This window comes from Manacus vitellinus, unplaced genomic scaffold (genome assembly GCF_001715985.3).
Source record: "Manacus vitellinus isolate BGI_N305 unplaced genomic scaffold, ASM171598v3 scaffold_4_pilon, whole genome shotgun sequence".
Taxonomy (NCBI): Eukaryota; Metazoa; Chordata; class Aves; order Passeriformes; family Pipridae; genus Manacus; species Manacus vitellinus.
The window spans coordinates 9346289-9364017 of record NW_021940604.1 but is presented as its reverse complement, the minus strand read 5'-3'; the positions used below and the strand labels follow the sequence as shown (position 1 = coordinate 9364017).

The window sequence follows — 17729 nt, the reverse complement described above, 5'->3', positions numbered from 1 at the left end:
GTACACTACAACAATACTTATATATAAACATTATACAACACTGCAAAGAAAATCATTAAATAACAGTTCTCCTTACAAATACTCTCTAGTTATCTTACAGGAAAAACTCTAAGAAGTGGGGAAAAGCTGGTACTGATGGTCATCTCATCCTCAACACCATCAGGAAACAAAAATAAGTGTGCTTTTTCTAAAAGAATGAATAACCATATATTGACAACTTTGAGGACAATGGAAAACCAGTTTTAGTTCAAAATATAATAATCGCTGGGTCGGTAGAAAGGACTCCAGGGTTCTGTTAAATTTACAATTTTATTGGTAGCAGCCTTTTAAAATCACGAACCAGAGCACTGCTTTAAAATTAGTCCGTGTAAGGCTGCTGCTTTTGAATTCAGTTGCGTTGCTGTATAAATAGCAATAGAGAGGCAGGCGTGCTGCTGGAGATGCTGGTAAGGATGCTGCATATGTCACTGCGGGGGAAAATTGGTTATTTCAAGTCTCCACCTTAGCTAGTCTCAGGAGTAATGAAGTGGCATGCCTGATAGGACTGTTCTCCTTTCGTATTTACTACAGGGAACTGCATCTGGAGGATAGGTATTCTTATCATGCAGCTTTAAACACCACTTAAAGGACATTTAATTATCCTTATTCTTGGCAGGCAAAAGAGGCATTTAGGATAAGAAAAAGAGGTCTCTGAAAACGCTACAGTTAAAGCAGCACACCACACAAAAAGGATTGTTTACTTCTTTTCTCCAGGCACATAAGTAGTCTTTTAGCAGCTTGAAGCCTAGTTAGTTTGCTTTGTGTAGACTCTCTTGTTCTCATGAAAATGCAGCCTCTTTCTGCTTTTGGTAGAGGTTTGCTAGAAAGATAGATGCTGGCAAATGTCTTGGATAATCTAATACGAGATACTGTCAGAACAGATGGATGACTGCAGCCGACCAAGAGAGGGATTTGCATATTCTGTACACAGTTATTAAGAACTGTACAGTAAGAAAAATAATTTTAATTTCCAGGTTATTTTTTTTCTACAGAATCAGTGTACATCTTTGGTTGAGAGAGAGAAAAAAGTCAAAGTAGACATTATGAATGTTTCTGGAACCATGACATCACTGTGAGCCAATTAAAAGTATCCAGTAAAAAAATCTGCATACCAAGATATATAAATAACCAAAGAGATGGGATATTTTTCTTCTTCTGTCACTGTGAAATACACACATGCACACAAATACGCACACGTAGACAAGACAGAAGGATGGGGCTGGTGGAAAACAGAGCTGTCAGCACTACAACGAGTATCTAACACTGCTACATACTGACCTGTGGCTGAGAGCACCTCACTTCAGTATGTGGTATGTCTGTATTCACAGAGGAAGTGAAACGCACTCTGTTTCACAAGTAGTGTAACGCAGATGGGTGATTTATGCTTGTTTAAAATATTACTGCTAGGGAAGGTAAATGGCAAAGTGGAATGATGCTGGACTTGCCAACCTGCCCTTTTCCTCCTTTCAAAACCAGGAGTGTTAGAATGCACTTATTGGGACATACTACTCATGGCAAATGCACAGCGAAAGCTGAAATACAAACTTAATGGTGCTGTATCTACGCCACTGAATAAAAGATGCCAATGATGGCAACGTCTTGGGGAGCAGTTCCTGCCTCATCCCTTGGCACACATGCCCCAACAGAGCCTGGAGACTGGTGGTTGGTCCCAGCTAGAGCAGTGCTGGAGGAGCACACTAAGAAGAGGGCAGCATGAACAACACACCTCAGAATGCTGCTGAGAACCAGTGCTAACCCTGTGTTACCAGAATTTATGTAATTTAGGGTCCAGCCTAATATGCTCTGGGGAACTGCATAAATTGACTCAATACCAGTAAATGTTTACAACCTCAATACTGGAGGGAAGCCTGTCAGGGCAAGTATTTGCACCAGTGAAAGATCTCTTATAATTAGAATTATTCAGAACCCAAATAAATACAGCATTCAGAGAGAGCAAGACAGCCCAGCCTCAGTATAAAATACAGGGCTATATCCTTCAATCATTTTATGGGATATGGTCAGGGAAGGGATTTTTCATGGCTGTTGTTATTACAAGAAGACGACTTTGAGGTTTTAAATATTTTTGGTAGAAATGCAGCATATTCTTAAGTTGTTTCAGCTTTGGTTTTGACTTTATATGTATGCACAACCTCATGCAAAGCTGTGAGGATTTACTTGCCCTTTATAACACAGCAATTGCTCTTTTTACTGTTCCATTTCCTGAAGAGGGACAATGGAAATCTGCAGGGGAAAATGGTTCAAAAACCAACCAAATGAACATTAAAGACTCAGGTATACTCTTAAAATGTTGACGGTTTTATGATTTTAGTGGAATTCAGAGGAGGGTAGCAAGGAGTATTTGCAATTTACAAATGCAATGTAGAACCCTAACTTGCTTCCAGAGTAATATTGAAAAGCAAGGATTTTCAAAAACCCTTAAAATCAAACCACCTTTGTTGCTACTGCAGCTAGAAAGCAAATAATCCAATTCTAAGGGCAGCTCAAACCTTTAATTGACTGATTACACTGATAATGCTATGTTTCTCAGAAAATATCTGCTTAAATAAATAGCAGTAAGAAAACAGATTTCTACAACACCAAAATTCTTGCACTGAATCAGAGCTTTTAAAGAAAAAAGTCCATCTAGTTGCAGGGGTGATGTCTGAGCAGACAGCAGTAAAAAAATACTGCAGAACTGGACATCAGGTTACAGATGCTGAACATTATGAAGTCAGAAGTGGCTGTAAATTGGTATGTGATAAATGTGGTTCAAAGTAATTGTTATCATGTCTGCATTTTATATTATCCTGTGTCCACCAGCCCTGCTATGTCCGCCACAGGGTACCTGTATCTACACTCCTTTCTATTACCCTACTATGTTGACAATATCTCCTAGGATAAATGCTCTTCCCTAACACACATGTTCAGTGTGGACTCCAGCAGCATGTGAAGAACACCTCATTATCTGGCACAAGTCAAACATGCAACATATGGAACAAGTTTTGCATGGAAGCACAGAGAGGAGGTTCAAGTGCTTACTTTAGCTCCAAGCTCTTGGTCAAAGATAGGCATATACAGGTTACACCAGTTCTCCCTGACTCTGGTAGTTAAGTGGTATTGCTCATGAGAGATGATAGGGATTGAGACTGACTGCAAATTTAACAGAAAAAAGAAAGTGTCTGTATGTAATCCCTAGGGCCAGGTACTAGCTACCAGAAGACTCCCTGTGACTCTAACTGACCTGGTGGCACCAGCAGCTTGCTGCAGAGAATCAGACAAAAGGTCCTCTGCACTGACATGAGAATAGAAAACCGAAGGTTCGAGAGGATAAACAGTACGTGTAGATATCATGAAGTACATGCTTGTTTCAACTAACGTATAAAAGTAATCTCTCTTCCCTTCTGACTAATCATTTCTAATATAAGCACTTGGCTCTTATGCCACAGGCACATTCTTTAGAATTGTTGCTCTCATTGCCTCCCCGCGCCCCACCTAGCAATCCTCCTCTAAACCTAGTAACCTGACCAAGTCACTGTGCAGGCACCACAACTTGCAGTGTTACAAAAAAACCCCCAGAGATTCTTAATCTGTTTTACCCCAGTACTTACATATCAAATGATTTTTAATAGACACCCAACAAGAAATAAGACAAGTACATTTGGCTCATGACAATTTTAAGGAAATTTTACTGTGCTCCATGAAGCATCTGTAATCTCCGAGGGGAGAAAAATATTGCAGAGAATTCTGTGATACTTTCTAGTACTGCCAGCTAAAAAATATCTTGAATGCTTGCATATATCACTGCCACTCTGAAAGGGAGAATTTTGATGAAAATATAGGCAACTTAAGTTTTCTTGATTCTATTCATTTAAATGAACAGCCTCTAGTAAAGTTTATGTTCCTGGCATCTCTGTCTTTCATCCCCCATGCATACTTTCTAACACCCTGATCTATGGATCAATAGTGCTGGGAATGTACAATGTTGAAAAACTACAGCTGTAAAACCAGTATTAGTCAAAAGGCATTGTAACTCTGAAAGAGAGATATTATCTCCAAAGACTGCTAAAGCTGCAAATTGAAGCAGGTGCAGAATTACTTGTCTGGAACAACTGGGTATATGTGCGGTATTTCTGCAGGACCGCTGGATATCTGAGACTCTTCTTACCTGTGGGACCTATAACTTGAGTGACTGCTAGTCCTGGAGGGACTAATTGGAAAGGAGTATCAATTAAGAGAAGTCTTCAGCAGAACAGGTGAGTTACCAAAAATCAGGAGGACTTACTCGCCCCCATGTTGCTGAGATGGAATTGCTTCCTCTCAGTCACATCAAAGGAGAAGCTTCAACAGTCCCAAATGATACCTGAGACACCTACTGGTACCACCAGGGTCTGACCTGCGTTGCAAGAAAGCAAATGAAGGACTGACAGTTAAGGTGTCAGTCATACCCATCCTGAAGACTGACACCAGATTCTATAGGTAACAACTCCTTGTGAGCCACTGAAAACGTGAGGTAGGGAAATAAGCTGAAGAAAACTGTATAAGGTCATTATTCTGACCCTTTGAACCCTTAGGTTAGTAAGAAAAAAAAAAAGTAGATCAGGGAAAAAATCACAGAGCCAAAAAAACTATGAATTACATCTTAAGATGGAAAAAAGTATTTAAATAATTCAAAGAAAGTACACATGAAACATAAAATTAGAAGACATTTTTCAAACCCAAGAGGACAGAAACTTTCTGTTTGATTAAAGAGAAGCAAAATGACTGTCAGAAGAAGAATAAATCAAAAGGTGGAAAAGCTGAAGATGTTTTCCTCTCCCCCACTTTGGTGAGGTATGTTTATTTGGAAGTTGAATTGTGGTGGAACTGATACTCAAGTCTGGGACCTGCTCCTCCTGCAAGACAGGGATGGAGTCTGGGACTGCACTGGTGCGGAGCTCTGGAGAAACACAGTCAGGTAACTTGGTACCTTCACAAAAAGAAAGTTAGTCTGAGCCAAACCCTAGAGCACTGACACAGAGAAGGGCTCACGGAAATGTGAAGGCACTTTGCTGCCTTTGTTTCACCCAGAGAGTTGAAACGTGTGAAGGGAGCTGATGATAACCAAGAGCCAAGAATGAGCAAGGCCTGCAACAGCTTTTCCCAGAGAGGTGCTCATCTCTACCAAGCTTCTGTTTGGGAATCATCTTCTTGCCTGAGGGGATAATACAGGTTTGCATATAAGGTACCATCCAAAGACAGCTAGAGGCGATGGATAATGGCAATACAGAGCAGAGAAACTGAGAGCACAGAAACTTGAAGTATAACATAATCTCAAAGTTTCCTGCCCTTTTTGCAGTTTTGATCCAACACTGACTCCTATTAAATATGTATACAATATTTATGTTCTGTAAGACAATGAAGGTAATTCAAAAGTATGCAAAACTAATTTTTTTCATTGTTGTGTTTGGCAGAAAGAAGAATGCTTTGCCTTCTCCTCTTACTTTGGCGTCATCCTGCTAAATAGTACTGAGAGGGTCCTGCTGTTAAAAAACAACTTCAGAAAATAACTGCCATCTCTAAACTAGTAGACATCTCACATTCTTACTCTGTCTCAGAATCCCATCTATCACATTGCATTTTATTTATGCAGAATTTTGTATGCAGAAGTTTCCAGCCTATGCAGACAGATTGGTTCATCGCTGGAAGACACCTGTGAAAACACAACTGTATTACAACACTAAAAAGTAGAAATGTTTAAAGATACTTTCAGCACATGAGTGCAGTTACTGTCTCCTTTCAGTATGTCTGGCTGAATTCTACTAGGGTACCACGTCCACTGACCTCAGGTCAGCAGTCATGCAGGCTCTCTCTTCTGTTTGGTCTTTTCTGTTCCGAAGGAGCCAAAGCAGCCAGGGGAGAACCCCAGCAGCTTGGCCTGGCAGAAGTTCTTCCAGGCTCTCTCACAAGAAATAAAAATAGTTCAAGCCTAGTTGAAGCTTTGAGGTTCTCTCAAGTTTCTGCTTCCTTCTGAAGGATAAACAAGAGGTAACAAGAATGTGCTGTATGTGTTGGTTATTTAGCCTGCACGCAGCAACTTTGGTGTACCAAGGGGTTTTAATCTTTGTGTAAATATTATAACCATTCACAGCAATGCTTTAGGGGAGAAACAAAGAGATTTATTCAGCTGAAACCACAGGGAGAATGTCAATAGGCATAATGCAATTGCTTGATTTGGAGTTTAGTCCAGATCCTTGTTCCGATCAAATGAACTGTGGAATGTTTTAAAACAACTCGTTGTTTGTTTTGGGACAGTGTAAGAGAAATAGGGAATGGACTACTACAGAAATATTTCTGCAGTGACAGGGGAGAAATGGCAGAAAGAACACTGAACAGGGATGAGGGAGACCTAATTTATTCCCAGCCTTGCCAGTGGCCTGGTGGGTGACTCTGGTTAAGTCACTTCACTGCAGCACGCCTGGTTTCCTCATGTATCAGATGAAGACACTATCACTCTTTTCAAGTGCACTTTGTTTCTAGTGGTAGAAACCAACATGCTATCAGGATGGATACTGCCATGACAGATTTCTCCTGGCATACATTTTGCTGTCTGGAAGACCTACAACCACCACAGAAGCAACATGAAGTTCCTCAGACAACTTCTGCCATAGGGCACGTGGTTGAAGCCCTATGTGCCGGCAGGTTGTGGGCTGGGGAACCATCCAGAGAGCTCCTGCAGCATGATATTGCCAGCCCTGAGATTTCCACAACTTAAAACAGAAGGCGAGGAAAATCTTCAAGCAGCGCAGCATGAAACGTGCTCAGCACAGAGATGAAAGACCAAAATCAAGACATAAAACTTGTCACTCTTAGTGAGCAGATTGGCAAATGCTACGAAATTCTTTTAAGATATTAACTGAAGAATTCTTTTTAGGATAGATGGCAACTGCAATCTCAGTTTACTCCACCAAGTAAAACTACAGTTGATGTTTTCAAGCATCAAACATCTGTCTGAAGTGGTCACAAATATAATCTCTCAGTTTTGTAAATGTTTTCTTGAGGCAGAGGATTCCCATGGCAGGGCACTCTTTCATTACAGATGCCAAAGGAGCACAGTTCCACTCACAAACTGCTCTTCAAGTAACTGTTTGTTTCTTGGTTTTCTCTATGCCTGGCCCTCTAGCTCATTTCAAACCCATCCAGACAAGTTACATATTTTTGCCTCTCCTTTTGAAAAATCTAGACAAAGAACAAAGAATTGAAACCATAATTAAAAAAGAAATGGATGCAAAATGCAAGGTAGTAAAACTTACAGAAACCATCAATATATGAGACAATTTCACACATATAGCACCAAAAATTATGTTCTGCTACACTATTTTAAAAGACATTCTTCCTCTACCAAAAAAAAAAGAGGGGAGCATAATTTGATCTGTGAAGTTATCACCTGGGAAAAACTGAATAACTAAATTAACTTTTTAAAGAATAAGCAAAAATGACCAGATTTAAATCAAAGAGTTCCGCAAAAAGTGTCTGAAAGTTCTGCCAAAATTCAGACTGCTTCATCAGCTTTGAATTTATGTCTGCTACTGTGTGTGAAAGAGAACTGTCTGAGGTAGCGTAAATGTGACTGAGTAGGTATTTTTCCTTTGGAATATATGCAATAGCTAATAAGCCCGTGTAAATTGTTTCCAATCAAATAACATTGATACTTAAGGAGTCGCCAATTAAAACTGATCAAAACTGAACTGAAAAATAAGTCTTTCCCTCTTGATGCAACTTTCGGCAGATTCAGGAAGTAATTCTAAGTAATTATTCTCATAAAGTAATTAATTAATAAGTAATTCATTCTAAGTAATTATTCACAAGCCAAAATGCCTGCTTACTTCAGTTTTGCTTCAGTGAACATCTTGGAGAAGAGGACCAAATCTCAAGGAAAGCACTGAAGTCCAGAAATCTTACATCCCTGCAGATTTTCATTGTACCAGTACCTCATTTTCCAAACACCCTATTCTCTTTAACAGATGGAAGTCAACAGATAAAAGGTCTCAATTTCCCAATGCAAGAGGTGGCAAGGAAGCACAGGCGTATTTGGAACTGTAATAGGCTATCAGACTGTATTGGTTTCATGAGCACTGGTAATGTTATTAGTCGAGTAATGATAAGCAGTGACAATGAACAGTGGATGGAATACAGTTCTGATGAGCCATACCTAGCTCCTTTTGTATGTTGTCAGGGATTCCTGTAATAGTCTTTCTCCTTTTGACTTTCTTCGGCCGTCTTACCACCGTGTCTGTGTAAATTAGAGACCGCCGAATGCTGGCCTGGCGGTCGAAATTCTCCCCTAATACATGGTAGAACAAGCAAAGCAACATTACTTCCAAGCACACTGACATGCACTTTCTTCCACTAGTTTCGTTGTAGAAATGGAAAAAAAGGCATTAATAAATGATGTTAGCTTGGTCCTACAATGAAGGTTTACACTGAAAGAAGATATGGCACATTGTCACAGTAAGGCTTTAGGCACAAATATCCACTACTACAGCACTACATGTTTTAAAAGGAATTTTGACTTCCTGAGCCCGGTTCAAATTTGGTGAGATCAGCTCTAATTCCACAAGCAAACAGACTCTTTGCTTTAATTTGGCCCTTTAGAGGTTTTTGGAAGGTTTTGTTATTTTATTTTGGAGTAATGAGCTGCAGAAAAAGCAAATCTGCTCATGAAAATGAAAGATCACAATGGTTTATGGCAGGAACAGACATTGCTATTGGCAACAGCTATTAGGTCTTTGCACAGCTCCATCATTAAATCACATGAGACCCTTCTTTTTCATTTCAAGTTGCTCTGAACCTGTCAAGTGTACCACATTTCTGGTGGTGATCTTTTAACATGAATACAAATAAGTACTATGGATCATGCAGAGATCAAACTGATCTTGTGGACTCATAAATATTTCAGAGTGAAAGCTGCTTAAAATTGAAACTTTACAGACGATTATAAAAATAAACAATGCCAAGAGCTGAAAAAATGTGTCTAAGTGCATGCTGCCAGACAAAGCCTTACAATGACCATGTGCTGTATCGTAATGGGACCCAGAAGCACCACTATCATTAAGCAGCTTTTCTTTAGGAATTCACTTCTGTTTAGAGGTTTATAATTTGGCCATTTTACTAGTAGTAAGATAAACCTTCCCTACAGACTCTGAGTTAATTAATTCTCTGTCACTTCTAAAAATCTAACAATGACCCCCCACAGGTCACTTTCCTTTTTAAAGGAAAGTACTGTTAAATATCCTTTAGATGACCCTTTTAAAAGTGAAAGGTAGAAAAAAACGTGTATATGCTTTTTACCTTTGTACACTCCTTTTGAAAATCGATGACCAAATTATTTACCTCTAAAAAGTGATTAATGCACAGTAACAAATATGTCATAAATATTAACCCTGGTTGACTGCACATCTGTATGATGTGTGTCATGAACATAGCATAGAAAATCTCATTACCTCTATAACAGTTAAAGATACCGTCACATATTAAAGTATAGCATGTGGACTGGAGAAAAGGCAAGGAAAAAATGTAGTGATTTCATTCACTATGTTGTTAATACAAAGACTGACTCTGTTCGACCATAGCCTTGACCATGAGCTGCAGTTGTGCTAAGCAGATCCTTGCAGCTACAAGGAAGTGCCAGTTTCATCTGACTTTTGGATTGATTGAAGTCAGGGTAGATGAACAGAGAAGGAAGCTATATGGGATCTATAAAATTTAGAATCATTGATCCCACTGGCTTCGTAGAAGCCCTGAAATATTGAGACAGACTATCCACTGGGGACTACGAGGATGTTAGGACCCATCTGTGGCCAGGGTCAGGACATTAGCTTATTCTGCATGGCACACTATAACAAATCTAAAGAATTTGAAGGAGAAAGTTTTGCATCTCTGAACATATCTTTATCCATTCAAAGGCCAACAATTATGCCTGAGATGGTGATATAAGTGATAATTAGAGGGTGCAAACAAGGAGCGAGTCTTTTATATGAAGCCTCAGACAGCACAAACCAGATGGCCATAGGGAAATGTTGCTGATCCACAGTAACTTCTTCCAATGAGTTACCTAAGAGCTAACCCAACCAATCTGTCTTCAACGGATTTTGATACACAAAGGGCACTACACAAATTTGTAGAATTTCAAAGTAGCAGCTTCAATGAAATCCAATAAGCAAAATCAGAATGTCTCAGTCTTTTTTTCCTTCTTCATTTTGTTTTGGAAAATATCAATGTTAATGTTAAATATGTTTTACAGATATAAGAATACTTTTCTCCTTCTGTTACAGGTTTGTCACAAACCGACTAGGTGTTCCTTATCCTCTTTACTCAGTTGTCCCTCAAGTAGTACACTGTTTTCCTTGGATTCACTGAAAACATTTAAGTGCGCTTAAATCTCACTGAAGTCAGTTAAGCTGGATTCAAGCAAATGCTTAAATGTTTTGCAGGATCCAGCCTGGCACTGAGCACCTCCACCATTATCAGACTCCTCCATGTGTAAAGAAAGTTAGTTCTGGAAAACCCACAAGAACAGACACCATTATACATCTTTTAAGCCACAAGATATGTAAAAGCAAAGACTGGCCACCGCTGAAAATTCAGTCCAACCCCTTCCAGGTCAGAATAAAGTTCAGCCCAGGCACTCCCAAAGACTGAAACTACTTCCAAATCTGGATGTCTAGCCAGCAACTTGTCAGCCTAATGCAATGCCCCTGCACCTTCAGGCTATCCAACAGATTTTTACGACTACTATATTAGTTGCAATCTGTTCACCAAAGAGCCCCAAAACTGAACTGATGTAGCATTTATTGCACAGCCACGTGAGAGGCCATTGTAGGAGAATCATTACTAATGCACTGCTGAAAACGTTATCAATTGCCAGCGGGTTATTGCTGGCAATTGCTTCAGAGGTTAACCTTTTATTTCATGCCACAAGTAATAAATTGGAAGTTTTCTGAACTCTCCTCTGGGAGAGCAAGAAAAAGAGTATGTGAAGGAAAAAGCCAAATCAAAACAAATATCCTCAATGGTTTGTTCCACGGCACATTGAAAAAACAGCACAGAAGTTTTCGTCAGTTTTTTTTCTGCCTCATGCAGTAACATAAGAAACTTCACAAAATAAAATTACTCAGTGTGTGGGAGAGCAGAGGAGGGGAGCAGATTGTGACTTTTTAAAGAGGAACAAGGACAGCAGCTTTTTCTGTATGTTGTGTGTGGTTCATGTTGTTTGCCTTGTTTCACAGTAGCAATATAATTATTTCAAGGGAAAAGGAATGGTGGATCCTGGAGACCAGTCCACATGCTGCAACAGCAGTCTTCCTTTACTGCCCTCCTCTTCTATCTGTTCCGATTATCATGCTTATAAGGGAATAAATGCTCAACCACACACTCCAGAAAGGTGAGGCATAATATGCACGTGCACCATTCCAATCAGGAAAGTTGGGAACCGCTGAGTTTTTTGAGTGCTAGCTGAACAATTCAGGGGACACAAGGTTTGCTACGCCAGCTGAATTATGCTGGTTGAAGTCACAAGCGTAATTTATCCAAACACGGTAGGTAACATTCCCAATGATGCTGAATTAAATCTATCAGCTATTTGATCCTTTTACCTCATTCTTCTTTCCATCTGTTTACTTCCCCCCTATATTTTGCGGTACACAGGGTCATTAAGTCAGACAGCAGATTACTGTTTCTCTAAATATACCCTGTTCCTGCTGTCACAATATCTAAACCCTACTCAAGCTTATTGATTATGTCAGATTATCCATTGTTCCCCTAACTCGGCCTTCTGCACCAGTATCCTAAATTCCCTATACAATGCCAACTGGCCCAGTAACATTTCAGCACTGCATTTATTTTCCTTCTATTAAATTTCCAGACATGGGGTGTTCATAATTTTCTATTGTCTTCCTGATGTTTATTTCTAATATTTTCTGCTATTTAAGTAAACACTTCTAGTTGATTTCTCCAAGCTTGCTAATGTTTGTTACGGAAGTCCTGCTCCTGTACTATTAAAATATTTAAATACTATTGAAGAATACTATTTAAAATACTAGTTTATAAAAGTACAGGTGAAAAAGACAGGGAAAGAGAACCTAATTTACTTTCAAAAGAAAGTCAAACATTGCAAGTTATTGATTGTCAGAGTAAGCGTGGAGTCAGAACGTGCCATATGGCATTTGAAATAAATTGGATGTTGAGTATCATCCTGGTTTTGGCAGGCAAGCGGTCAGTTATTTGAATTAACTAATAATAGACAATCTTGATGCTGTGCAGAAAAAGAGGGGTTATTAAATTGAAGGGATAATTCTATCTTTCACAGAAAGTCCATTTTACACACAACAAAGTATCTCTTCAGCATTAGGCTTTAACGTAATTTAACTTCAACAGAGTGAGAGTTCAGCAACTGTAAAACCAAAGAGCATTTTCAAAATGAATACATAGTTCATAACAAGAAAATGTGGACTATGGTTATGTAAGTGGAGTGTCTTACCGAGACTCTTGCTCAAAGGTGTAGCCTCATTAACTTTTGCTGTTCTAACCTTACTCTCCTTGATCACTAAACCTCTTGTTGCAGATAAAAATAAGATCCAAGAGGTTTTTTCTTGATTTTTGTAACATTTAGTCTTTGGAATACAGAAGTCCCTGATAACTTTCCTTATATAAAATTCCTAGAAGAAAATCCTGAAATATCATTAGCATCGGATAAAACATGATTTTCCGTTACATATCCTCAGTGCATTCCACAGCAAAATAGTGCTATTTATCAGTCCTCTTCTTGTATTTCATGAATGTCTAATGCCGTTTCAAGCCCACATAGTGTAGACTATCTCCATTAATGATAATTTTAAGGGATTTTGACATTTTCTAATGAAGTTCAGAGACACTATTTAACGCAGAACACTGTTTTCACAGAAAGGTGTAGTCAGTAATTTAAAATTCACACATCAAATATACAAGTGTCAAAATACTAGCCAACTGTATGGATCCCCTTTTATTCCTTCCCTCCCTCATCAGTGTAATGCAATTACTGAAATTAAAAGCCTACCAGTCACATTAATAGGAACCACATCTGTTTGAACGGCCTGTGCTTGTTGTCGCATTTTCTCTTCTGGAGTTGGCAGTGGGAGTGACTTAGTCCAGTTGGTTTGGGTGTTGATATCTGATAACTCATTTGAAGCTGGACTTTTAGGCCTTTTGATGGTAATAAGCTTTTCCTCTTCAGGGGGAGAGACAGGACACTACAAACAGAAATACATGCAACAATGTAAGTTTATCACTGCTAAAGAAAAGTAGAACTATGGTATTGCTAAGGTGTTGCTGCTGCAGTCGGCACAATTACTTGTGGAGCAAAACACACCCTTTCAAATATCACACTTCGACCTACATAAAGAGCAATTTTAAAAACATGTAAAAAAGTAACACACAACAAAATACCTAGATTGTATTTATTCCAGGCATCTGACCAGTTTAAGGAATACATACCAATGAGAGAGAAAAGAGTGATCTCGAGCATAGCAAAGCACAGTATATTACCTTACACATTGACTAATTCTTGGAGTGATGAACCCCTCTCTCCCTGCACCCAGGTTTGCCTTCCTTTCCTCTTTCACCTCCCCGTGCCCTATTAGGAAGACGAGATTTGAGCACTGCTTTGCTCCAGCTGCACTAGGCTGTAAGGATACAAAAGAAGCCTCTCACTTTATAGTAGAGCTCAGTAAAAGAGCCAATCAACACAGTCCACAAAACCATCAGCCTTTGATCAGCGAGGTAGCAAGAATAACTTTGGTCTTGGAGAAACTTGCCACAGTTCAAGGGGTTACCTGTTTTTCAGAGGTGAAGCAGTTAACATTACCAGTAGCCACAGAGTGGTCATTTTAAAAGTCGGTCCTTCTCAAAGTGGCAGATTTCTATTTTGTGATGTGTTTTACTTCAAAAGAAACCCAACCAACGAAACAAAAAACTTTCTGCACCACAAAGAGTGGTTGCAACAGCTTGTGCAAATCCCTCCGCCAAAGTTAAAAGCCAAAAAAGCCATTTCCTTTTGGGGAGAAAATCTGTTTTCATTACAAGGTCCTTGCCTGCATGCCAGTAATGGCAGAGAAAGCCATAATACAGCTTTTTACTGACAGGACAGTACTAGTCCATGACAAACACTGAGGGCAGGCAGATTCAGGGCACACAGAAGACATTGCTGGGGCTTCTCACAAGTGGTCCTAAATGCCAAGTAAATCCAAGAGAATCAGCCTTCTCTCCTCCCCACTCCTGCCAGCTAGGCACTCCAGGGAATTTCAGAAGCAGGAGAGGAAGGAAGACCTGAAGGAAAACCAACCTCAGTCTCCTTCTGCCTCCAGGCAAAACAAAAGAGAAGAAAACCATGGAAGAGGAGTTGCACAGCAGCTGCAGCACTAGCAGAGATCTCTGCTGACTCCTCTGCTTCAGAGGTGTTGGCTTTGGGACCTCCCTCCCTACCACCAGACCAGAATTACAGTCCTTCCACCCTCTTTTCTTTATTCCTCTCTCTTTTTGGAGAGCCAAATACTACTTGAAATAGGATTGTCAGTACCAAACCACTTCTTCTCCCTCTCTCACTGCTGTACACAGGCAAGGAAAGAAAGATTACAGCTATTTATAACAGATGGATTTTTTTTTTTTAATTGTTGTGGGTGTTCAGTCTAAGCGATCTGTTTTCTCTAGAAGCTGAGAGCTATACAAAAGACATGCCCAAACACTGTGCCACAAACGCTGTTTATCGTTTCTGATTTTAATTTTCTTCCTGTTACTACGAGGAATTCCCAGTGTTTATAAATAAATAACCATTTATTTATTCTATTATGCTTTGACTCTACATCCTTTAGGACAGGGTTGAACATTTCACTTAATGGAAAATAAAAATAATAGCAACTTGCAGGCAAAAAGTAAAAGAATGGAGAAGTAAAAGCTCTTCAGGCAATACTAAAAAAAAACATTGTAGGCAATGAAATTATTACTAATGTCATCCTGTCTTTTGGAACCACACTTCAAAATATGGGAGCTTTTCTTCAAAGAAATAATCCATTTCTAGCAGACTTGAATTTCTTTATCAGAGAGGCTGTGGATGGGATAGATGCTGCTGTGTAGGTAAGGGCTCAGCCCTGTGGAAGACCCAGCAATTTTATCAATGCAACCCTCTTAAAGGACATCAGTATTTTTTCAGGCCTCCACTGTTTCTAAAAGGCTCTAAAACCCATTTCTTTACAATAGGATGTGAATGTTTATCTTCTTATGAGTGTGCATACCTAGACTGTTTATACAAGTACATGGTGTAGGCGCACATGGATGTACTGACACACAAACACAAGGGCTTTCCCACCTCAAATCACTCAAACTCATAAAGACCTTTATTAACTTAAGCAATTTGGGATAGAAACACCATTGCAAAAGAGAAAGCTGCCTCCAGGTCATGCTTTCCCACAGATAGGTTTAAAAACTGAGAGAGAGAGAGAGAAAAAAAGCATGCAAAAGGGTTTGTAAGGAATGTGGCAAAGGGGTGCCAGCCCAGTGTCACAGCAGAGTAATCAGGGGTTGAGGTAAAGAAATACTGCTTTCCTTGTTCTGCAATGAGCTTTTTTCCACCTGAACTGGAGCACCAAGGGAGACACCTCCAGCCTGGTTTTGCAGTTTGTCTGCGGTCAGAATGAGCTCCAGTGACCTTCAAATACTCTGCTTGGTTGATACCATCAGCATCAGTATCTGTCACCTTCAAATTGTAGTGCAGTGCCAGGTCTCAGCTAACATACAGCAGTCACAAGGGGTTACTCCAGTATGTCAAGTGGCAGAGACACCGGCTACAAAGCCACCTTTCCTTTTCAAGGAAATTACCCAAGACAAATAGAAGACCTTTTTCTTGTTACGGTATATGAAAAGATAGAAAAACTGAAGAAGTGAAGCACCTACTACAAGGGAATACTAACTATCCAAAGAAACGCGTAACATCAATCACAAATTTTGCAGAATTAAAAGTTGAGAAAACTGGAGATAGATGGTATAAGACGGACAGAAATGAAACCAACCAGTGAGTAAATAACCAATGAGAAGGAACTGAAAACCCAGTTGCGTAGCTGAGTTCAAACCAGTGTGTGAGAATGACCTTCTGCCAATTGTGTAGTTGAGTTCAAAGCAGTGTGTCAGCGAGAATGACCTTCTGCCATAGGACAGAGATGTGCGCTTTTACAAAATAATTCAATAAAAGGGTTGGAGGTGTTTTTGGGTGTAGGAATAAGTGTTCATGTTTGAATTATAGGTAGGTTTTCCATGGATCCTGAAGAAACATGACTGTCTCTGCTTACGTCCCTTCTTCCAAAATACTCTCAAGTGATAGTAGTATAGGCATGACAAAGGCATACACAGCTTTACCGCACACAGAAGAAAGCAGCAGCTCATCTTTCAGCTTTCTTCAGACAGAAATTATTTACCTCTATAATTAGGATGAAAATCTACAGGGAAAATCCCAGGGTTTCACATATTTTTGGCAAACATTTCCAGATTTACAGCCCAGAAGTTTGCTGGAAGATGAACTACTGCTGTGTCACAGGAATGTCTCCTCAAGTAAGGTCTGTTACACCAGAAGTAGAATTAGGCAGTACCTTGAGAATATGTATCTGCTTAGCAAAGCTGATCATAAATTCTATGTTCATAATAGAACAGAAAGTACCTGTCCCATTTTTAAAGCATCTCTGACTCACGGTAACTTACTGTTTGACTTAAATGGCCAAATTTCTGTGCTACAGGTGTTGTTACACTCATCTCTGCAGGAAAATTTGTTGAAATTCATTCTTTTTCATGGACATGGTAAAAAGGAAAGGTGGGGGGTGTAAGCAGCATTCTTGGACCCTGCAGTGTTTCCACAAATATGCCATCATCATCATGGCTAGGTTTCGCAAACGAAGATTTAGGAAGGTTCTACCCACGTTTGTTACAAGCATGCTGCTGGTTTATGAGGCCAATACGAGATAGACATGTCCAGTTGCAAAAGGCACAGCAGAAAGACTCCTTAGGTGGTATATTCTGCAAGACACGATTCTTTCTGCCTTGTCTTTTCTCCTCGAGAGTCATCCTGTGTGTGTTCTCAAAGGAGACAGCTGCGTTATAGGTGGTGTGTCTCCAGACCTCCCGATTGGAGGCCAGAGTAGACCACTTATGGTGATCAATATGGCTGAGGTTGAGATGTTGTTTCAGGGAGTCCTTGTATCTTCTCTTCGGGGCTCCTCTCTTGCGGCAGCCGGTGGCAAGTTCACCATAAAGCAAGATCTTAGGGAGGTGGTGGTCCTTCATCCTGGAGACGTGCTCTGCCCAGAGCAGCTGTGTTCTCAGCAACATGGCCTCAATACTTGTGACTGCTGCTTGTTCTAGAACAGATGTATTGGTCACATAATCTGACCAGTGGATGTTTAGGATTGTCCACGAATATGCATTAGAGGGGAAAAAGCATGAACTTTCAAATGGGAGTTAAAATTAGAATCCAGGAGAAAAATGGCCTATAAACATCCTATAGACAAGCTATATGGCTCAATAAGCCAGAGCCTCTCCAACGCCTTGTTGATATACTGTCCCCCAGCCAACTCAGCTGCCAAGATACAACAAAAGAGTTTCACTATCTCAGCACATTCATGCTACTTGAGAGGTCCCAG

The 17729-nt window shown here is 39.8% G+C and overlaps 1 protein-coding gene across 5 annotated transcripts in view; it reads right to left on the bottom strand.

The window, feature by feature from the left end:
- The window catches only part of NHSL1 (NHS like 1), a 56059-nt gene that overhangs the window by 14502 nt on the left and 23828 nt on the right, over positions 1-17729 (bottom strand). For 3 of the 5 annotated variants that reach the window (XM_018078296.3, XM_018078297.3, XM_018078300.3), the window contains exons 4-5: positions 13109-13301; positions 8228-8359 (exon numbers count right to left, since the gene is read on the bottom strand). In XM_018078296.3, coding sequence (XP_017933785.3) covers positions 8228-8359; positions 13109-13301 — 325 coding nt within the window. The remainder of the gene's footprint in view (positions 1-8227; positions 8360-13108; positions 13302-17729) is intronic. The other 2 variants (XM_018078298.3, XM_018078299.3) reach the window with 1 other exon arrangement.